Genomic DNA, 8,775 nt, shown 5'->3' with positions numbered 1-8,775 from the left:
GGAAGTCTATTTGAGGAGCAGGGGGGAGAAATTCAAGTTTAAAATGCGGGGACAAATTCTGTGCTAGAGATATGCCCAAAAACAGATAACTTTCTACCCACAAAATCAAAGAACGCTTTTCTCGTCAATCAAAAACCGTCCTTTCCCGAAAATCTAAATAAAAAAGTAAATAAATAAGACGCGTAATTAACATGAACAGAAAGTATTCTATGATTTTCTTAAAGACAGTTTTATTTTCAAAAAGTTCTGACATCAAAAGATTTCCTTCACGCTATATGGTGTTCAAGATCTGATTACGATTCTGTTTTTCGCTCTATCTTCAACAGCTCAACCTCAAATACCAATGTAGCGCCCCCTGAAAAGATAAAATAATTGGCGTAAATTCACTTTAAGTTACGTTTTGAGGAAAAAAGTTCATGCCGGAATATGATTGAAGAAGCCCTTCATGTATCCCACAAGGAAAGAACCCCTTACACCTTAACTGGCCTAACATCAGTATGGGTATTTTCCACACTGTTCACTCTACATTTCCTAGGGTGTTAAAAGGAAAAATTTTGTGTAACAATCAAGAGCTTCTTTAGTTGGTGATTTCCTTTATTCTTGTGACCTTAATGTCTGACTCAGGGCTGATATTTAACAATTATTCACAAAAGTGGATGCAAATAATTGTTTCAGCAGGTACCACACAGATACCAAACATTTAGTTTGTTTCTTTCAATATACCAAAATATGGTCAGAAATTAAACTCTTGACGTGCTGTGTCATCGGCTGCTGGAAGGTGATTAGTACTTGCTATTCACTTCCAAATAGCCAATCAGTGCGTGTGAAAAGTACTATTCACCTGTGTGGTATATACTCAAGGGAGATATTAGCTGCTGGTAACTTTTAGGGGTCAAAGGAATTTTTATTTGCCACTTCACAATTACTCATAGACCACTTGGTTTGTCGCCCTGTGTTTTGCATTACCATGGTTACTTCAAATTTCTCTGGTGACCTTAAGTTAAATACATAGTTTAAGAGTGTAGACAATATGAATTATGAGCAATTAATAATTCCTTATTGGATAATTGTAGTTTTGTGGTTTTCCCTTTTTTTGTCAGATTATGTGCATCCAATTTAGCAACTTGCAGGCTGTGAAGAGAGCCTGGCAGAGTTTCAATGAACAAATCTATGGAGGAGGCGACTGGGGTGGCTTTGACGCCATAATTCAAAATTAAATATTTCCAGATTTCACAATTTCAGAGGTTAGCATCAATATCTTCGGTGTTCATGTAATGCTTTGACTCAGCATTGTCCCTTTTGACCACAAGCTGTTAACTCACCTGGGATCTTAGGGGGAGCTCCTCTGTCCCCATAACCTGCACAAAAGAAAGAAAAATCCTCTTAGTATAGCAAAAACAGCTGAAAATTATTTTAATAAGAATAAGACTGGTAGAATTCTTGCATAATTCAGCTTGCTTGTATGTAATAGATAAATTATCTCTACATAAGCTTGCATTTCAAGCAAGGTAAGTTGCCTGTTATCAATCCTACTAGTATCTACTAGCTACAATTCTTACTCACTACATTGGACATAAATTGTATACTTAGATATCAGAGCAGGGACTTACCAAGGTCTGATGGGATTACAAGTTTCCTCTTTTCTCCTTCACACATACCAAAAACAACATGAACAAAAAAAAAAAAAGTTTTAATTAACAATAACAACAAGAAGTTTATTTATACCTTGAGTAAGTAACAGCAAAATGTTAAAACAGGAAAGCTGGTAGCTGGGCACCAAAAAGAACTATAGGAACTATACCATATGTCAGTCAGCCTGTCCTCATCATACCCTTAGGCACATATGATCATAATAAGAGAACATCACTGTTGCCTATTCTAAAGTAACTATACCATATGTCAGTCAGCCTTTCCCCATCATACCCTAAGACACATATGATCATAACAAGAGAACGTCACAGTTGCCTATTCTTCCCTTTCCTCCTCAGCTCTTCCCAGCTCACCCTATTGTCTTGAATCTCTTTTTCATTGGCCATTGCCAGTTGCTGTACTAATCAAGTGCCCATTTAACAGTGTAAGATTATACTTTGTAGGCTAAAACAATACCAAATCAAATGACAATCCTTTGGCTTAACTCTACTGACTAGAAATATTTCATTTTTTCCATAGTTATTGAAATTTTTTCAATAACTGTATTTCAAGTTGTCAACAAATCAACTGATGCTTTTCAAGATTGCATGAAAGAAGGACTTCCAAAGAGGTTGGTTTTCATGTTTTGTAATTTAATGTCTATAAGTAATTGAACAGGTTAAACCACAAGGGTAAAAATAATTTTATGTTGCTGCTAGTTCCACATTTGCTGAATGGTTTGAAGCCAGTTTATTAGTAACTGTTCAGGTTCTCTTCAGCCTTAGCCTTAAGTAGAGAGAGCAAAAAAATGCCAATTTTATAGACCCCCGATACATCTATACCTGCCATGTTGTGTGGACTATGCTTGACACCTCATGCTTGCACACTGAACATTGAATCACTAGCCAGAAATTCTCTTACACCAGACTACTAAATCCAGACCACTTATCCATCACTCCTATGCACTAGCACTTTTACTACAAAATTCACCCCAGCTTTAACAAAATTAAGATAAGGAACAACAAGGTTCAAAAGCTTGCTTTTCACAGTTTACTTTTCTTGTATAGTTCAGTACAGTTCTGGAAAAGTTTGAGGAAGTAGTTTGAAAATGTAAGTAATGTGGAGAGAGGAATTTATTGTGTATAAATAAGACTTAGAAACAAATGATGAGTGGTCTATAGTTGTAACTTACTTTAATAGTCCTTGATCCCATCCTGTAACAAAAATTAAATCATGACTTATTAAATAGTAAAAACACTTCTAATATAACCAAATATCTTACATTATTATTCAACTGCTCTCAGAGAGTACAAATAATGCACAAATTGAGTACAAATATCATGTGAAATTGCACAGCTGTTTGGACAGTTGGTTATTTTACAATGTAATCCAACAAGAACATTACAAGACCTGTCCCAAACCACTCCTCTATTTGCTTTGTTTTCTCTGCCTTATAACAAATGACTATAAAATAAAACAGTTGGGTAAAAAAAAACATATGAGATGTTTGAGGAACTAAGTTAACTATAAACATTCTGAAACCTAAAGTTTATCAAACCAATAATTTAACCCAATGCTTGTTAATAAATTAAAGTAATAGATCCCCATAAGCTTGTGATGTCCAAATGTTTCTTGCCTTCTCCCCACTTCCCACATGGGCCAATTGATTGCTAAACCAGTAGAAAGTTCAATCACGTGCTTAAATGCATAATATCATGGCAAACTACAAATATCAGCCCATTTTGCACATAGTCATGCATGCTATATCACAAGTATCCACCTTTGATAACTTGTCCCACTCCTAATGTAAACACAAATGGTTCTCCTCGAGGGATACTGCTGTCAAATTGTGTCCCGTCCCTCAGAGTACCCTAAAAATCACATAAATTTAAACACACAGAACAAATCAACACAACTCAAGTTTGAAGGAAACCTTTTCAAGTTGTGACCTTTCTCTTTCAGCTAATACAAATTAACTAATTTTGGATTATGAATGGAAAAAACTTTAAAAATTCTGTATCAGCTGATTGAGTTCAATTTCTTCATTATAATTGGTTTACAAGTCATGTTACCTAAGGAAACCATTTTCTCACAAGGAGTTCAGGAGGAAACATTGCATCAAATTATTTCCCTCATCTCTGATAAATATCTTTAAATACCCTGTAAATGAACCATGCAAGCAGAAACAAGACCCTCTCTGTTAAGCATGTTTGACAGAAGTCTATTCCACAAAAAAAAAAGGAGTAAAAGTTCACAAAATCAAGTGTGACACTGTTGAAAATTAAGTGAAACATACTGCTGTTAAATTAGTGAAGTCAATTTATGCCTGGTATATAGTTTATCTCACTGGGCCTTTTAAACCAGCCAACAATCAAACCAACATGAAAAAGTGAATTTCCCTTCCTCACTGTCATATGATTAATTCATTTTACAACATAGCTAGTAAATTTGTCTGATCAAATTCAATTGCATGAGTTTGCTTCATATTCCTATTGTGCACACTCATGACGTCAGCAAACAAATCCCTCAGAGAATTTTGTATTCAATCAGAAAATAAAGTTCATTTACACGCATGAATTCACCTGTCAGTTTTTTGACCAATCTAAGACATGATCGTTTACAGCATAACAAAATGTTTTCTTGAAACAAAATTATCAACGTGCTGAAGCATAGCAGAGGGAATCCTAACCCTTTTACAACATTTAAACCATGTGTCTGTGGTCTTTGAAAAAAATTTACTCATGCTCATTTATTCCAAACTGCAGGAGAAAAATTATGATTACATATTCATAATATACATGAAAAAATACGAGAAAGCTTATAATAATTATGCAGAAGCAAAGCATGCACATCGAGTGCAAAAATAATTTATTCAAAGCCTACAAATGACAGTGTATGTTTGGTAAAAACAACCAGATAGAATCAAAACAATAATATGCAATGGTATTTTCCCATCTTTAAGGCGCAAAAAAATTCAAAGTCTGGCTAAACATTTCAAGGAATTGTTTAGTCTGGTTTGTTACTTCTTTGCACCAAATTAACCCTCTTCTACATTGAATCACCTATAGGCTGCATTTACCTTAACCAATCACAACTGAGTAACTTTTTCATGTATCTTATTATTGCATGTAATGTAACAGTAATGTGTGAACCTTCCTTGGTTCCTAATGCGTGTCCACTGACCTACAACCATGCAAGATTTTAGGGGACTCCAAGGAGACAAAAGTAAGTTTTGAGTGGGATTTTTGAGAGGATATTCTAAAAATTATCCTTTTGAGACACATTCAAACTGGCTCTTTCCCGTACTTATTGGATGGAAAATATTGGCTCTCAATCATGATGCACGGACTTCCCACTCAGTCATTAAGTAAATATTATGATCTGTCAAATATTTTTGCCATTCACAGCTGTTTACAGCCAATCAAATCAGAGAAATGACATTTTCACCTGTGGAGAAAACGTTTTGTCCAATCACGAAGAACCTGTCAGAAGTACTGGGTTTTCAATGAGAGAAACCCTGTATTTGTTTACAAAATTTATCATGAGAAAAGACCAAACTCAATGCTGACCACCAGGGCCCTTTCCTATCTTAGTATCAACTATTTAAAGGATTCTGGTAGATGTTGGTTTAAGGCAAGTGCAATGGGGGTGAACAAAGCTGGACTTGATGAGAGGTGACGGCTCATGAACCACAGCACAAGAAAGACACCACTTCAATAGTAGGTACACACAACTGACATATTTGAGAGAAGCATGTCAAGCATTGAGGTATGATTGTCAGTTTGCTTTTCATTACTTGCAAACAGCTTATTTCTATCAGCTTTGAAAACTTCTCTATCTTCACTTTAAAAAAAAAAAAGCATTTCCCATGAACATTTAAACATTAAAGACATAAGCAACCAGCAACAGGTTTTTCCACTCTATTGAGAACAGGGAGAAATGAAACATAACATAACATTCTTTTTTTTGCTACATTTTGAACAATTTCAATCATTACAATATAATGAAATCCCCCATTTTAACCCTTTTAGTCTCACTGGCGACCTAGAGAGAATTTCTCCTTACACTATCAGTACAATATCAAACAGACAAGTAATGAGAATAAGTAAAAAAATATCAATTAGGGGATAATCAGTTGATCCAATTCCAAATTCTCCAAACTAACAGCACATAAATTGTTTGGCAGGCAGTAAGGAGAATTACTGATGAGATCTTCGGAGTTAAAGGGTTATGTAATCATATGTACCAGAAAGGCAGCAAATAAATGTAACATACTCCAGTAAAGTGTTCTTATTTACAATGAAGTTTCAAACTCATTAAAGTTAAGTTGACTTCATGATTCAGATTTTAGTTCAAGAAATGTGTGATATCTCTTCAGATGGATGAAAAGAGAATGCCATTTATGAATTTTAAAATAGTAAATGCTGAAAACTTTAAGATGGATTTATTTATTATCTATTCACTGAGATTTCAATCATTAGCTGGCACACAAAGATATAAAAGACCCTTTGTGAAAAAACCCAGAGCAATAAAATTGACATCAACTAGTTTACTGATGTTCTCACCTGAATTCAGTCTGGAAGGAGAACTCTGCAACACTTCTGTTTCATCTTCTCACACTTGAATTAAAACATAAAATTTAATTATTTGCAGGCAGGTTGAGGAGGAAATTAAAGAAATGGATATATGTTACATAAAAAGAGATCCCTTAATATAAAAATAAGGCAGAAGTATATACCTACGTGTCTTTGCTTCTGAATACAGCTTTAATAGGTATCTTTTAAGTAATCATCTACATATGTAAACCGGGTGCAATATACGGTCGTAAAAGTGATTTTATTCTAACCTTCCTCTTTGAAGGCTGCCTTTTAAGTTCAGTACCTCGAGCTTTTGGGGCTACAAAATGATAAAATAATCAACGCGTTAGGGCAGGCCAATTTATCGTGAGTCAATTAAGTATAGTTTCCTAAAATCATTTGGAAAGTTGAAAATGTGATTCACTTGTGCTACATATACGGATTCCGAGAGTGTGACTCGATTAATTCAAAAGAAAATATCCAAGCAGGTTACAGAAATGGTTCACGAATTGTAAACTGATAATGTCACGGTTAACGAAACCTCCCTGAATTATGGTGCCAATACGAATTTATCGTTCATAATCGCTTGTGAAATTCTGAGATTGTACCTCAATTAATTCAACTGAAAATATCTAGGAAGGTTACAGAAACGGACTTTCAAAAACGGCTCCCGAATTTAAAAACTGTGAACAACAATTATTTACACTAACCATGTGCTTACCAGCGTGCTCGTGAGCTCAAATTGCCAAGACCCCGTTTAATTACACGATCACAGTTCAGACACTTCTTGCAAAATGTGATCATTATTGGTTTCAGACATTGATTCTTCAGTTTCCAGCATTAGGAAAAAAATATCGTATCGGAGGCATGTTCACCATAACCCGAGCATTACGTACGCCTCGAGATGTTGAGCGAAGAGAAAGTGGCTCCATGTTTTGTGAGACAATTGAAACCATTTCCTGAAGTTCGAGTAGAAAACATGAAAACATAGCGCTGAAGAGTACCATAACTAAACAATGAAATTCACTCATTCCGCAGTAGAACTAACTCCACTTCACCCGTAAGTTTGTTTGCACCACACATTTGTAGTCCGTATTTTAATTCTCAGATGTTTGACGGGTTCTCACATGACAATATTGTCAAAATCAAATTATCGCGTCAGACTTAATGTAAACATGAACATCGATGACTCGATCTCATTTTATTTGAATTTTGGGAAAGGCCACTACTTCGTTCTCAGGCTAAAACAATACTTCTTCGACAAAGCGCGATTTTTTTTAAAAAAATAGAGTAAATCCTACGATAGTTGACTGAAGAGAGAAAGAGATAGAAACTTGCGCTCGCCGTTCGCTATCATTTGAAAACTTTCTAGGCAAAACAAAATCCGTAAGATAACTTCTTTTCCATTAACACCACGACCGTATAAAACATTCCAACCGACAGGACAAGAAATAACTTGAAGAATACGAACACTTTAGAATGTTATTCGAGCGATGAACCGGCGCGAGGGTTTTTAGGCGATGATGCCAAAGTCATTGTTTTTCCGAAACGTGATTTTAATTATAAACTAAAGCTAGTATCAAACGACGATTGGTAAAAAAAGATTGAATTTTTCTGGGCCTTACCGTTAGAGAGAACCCAGATAAGACACGACTTACCTCCTCTTCCTTCTCGGATCCCTTGTAGTTCGCTTCCCTTTGATGATGACCCCTTTTCAGCTTGAAGGAAATTGTCTCAATGGCCATACGGATGGTTCAGATCATGCTTGGTTCAAAGAAGGTGCGCAGGTAATTATAGCCTGAAGAACAGGCGTAATTTTGGCGAGCGAGAGCTAAGTAATTTCATAACGAATATTATGGCCGCCATCTTTGATTTTAATGGCAGCGGAAGGCTGGGGAGAGGAAATAAATTTATACCAAGGGGGCGGTCGACGGTCAAAAATAAGGAGGGGGGTGGGGATAGAAATAAAAGATTTGTTTCGTTGAAGTCGAAATACCTTAAAAAATGAACTGCACTATTTCCTCTGCAGTGTTTGCCAAAAATATTTATTTAGAAGCACTTTACTAAGAGAGTTGTTTATACTTTCTAGGCAAAGTCCATTGGGTCCTTTTAGTTCATCGGAACTTTGTGATCCGCAAACCTCGATGATCAAATCTTTTATTGTGAATTCAATTAATTTTGGTTGGTGGAGCATTTTGTTTGGCCGGATTAAGTTTCAACATTCTTTTTGTTTGACTAAATTAACGTCATTTGTGAACATTTACATGTAAAAGCATTTTAGTGGATAAAACAAAACCTGTACTGTAAATCCTGTTGAGTACACACCTCAGGGCGTCAGCTACTAATCTGTAAATTTCTTGTACTTCCTCTTGGACCGCAATATTGACAATTCTTACAAAGTGTTTATGTTTTTAATCAAATGTAATGTCACAGTGAGGCAAAAGGTTCAATTCGTTAGCATTGTAAAAAGCGTATTAACAATTCAACTGCATGAGCCTGATTTGAAATATCAATGCATTAACAAGGGCGTGGTCAGGATCTTCTAACAGGGGGTCCTTTTACTCTGTTT

The 8,775-nt window shown here is 35.5% G+C and overlaps 1 protein-coding gene across 5 annotated transcripts; it reads right to left on the bottom strand.

The window, feature by feature from the left end:
• Positions 1-213: 213 nt before the first annotated feature.
• On the bottom strand, positions 214-8,077 carry LOC149042267 (peptidyl-prolyl cis-trans isomerase FKBP2-like). 5 transcript variants are annotated; one of them, XR_016188542.1, is made up of 7 exons: positions 7,865-8,071; positions 6,476-6,525; positions 6,195-6,248; positions 3,410-3,500; positions 1,611-2,843; positions 1,323-1,358; positions 214-355 (listed from the first exon to the last, which is right to left on the bottom strand). XR_016188542.1 is itself a non-coding variant. In XM_089212768.1 (7 exons), exons 1-7 carry the CDS (start codon positions 7,949-7,951, stop codon positions 294-296), a joined length of 399 nt encoding a protein of 132 aa, XP_089068894.1. In that variant the 5' UTR covers positions 7,952-8,077; the 3' UTR covers positions 214-293. The 5 variants fall into 5 exon arrangements, 3 of the variants coding, with proteins under 3 accessions (XP_089068894.1, XP_089068896.1, XP_089068895.1); XM_089212768.1 differs by lacking the exons at positions 6,195-6,248; positions 6,476-6,525 and adding an exon at positions 3,040-3,093 and having other exon boundaries at positions 1,611-1,657; positions 2,822-2,843; positions 7,865-8,077; XM_089212770.1 differs by lacking the exons at positions 6,195-6,248; positions 6,476-6,525 and adding an exon at positions 3,040-3,093 and having other exon boundaries at positions 1,611-1,646; positions 2,822-2,843; positions 7,865-8,077.
• Positions 8,078-8,775: the final 698 nt, after the last annotated feature.

Source organism: Pocillopora damicornis, chromosome 7 (genome assembly GCF_964200805.1).
Source record: "Pocillopora damicornis chromosome 7, jaPocDami1.2, whole genome shotgun sequence".
Taxonomy (NCBI): Eukaryota; Metazoa; Cnidaria; class Anthozoa; order Scleractinia; family Pocilloporidae; genus Pocillopora; species Pocillopora damicornis.
This window is presented reverse-complemented; position numbering and strand designations above follow the sequence as displayed.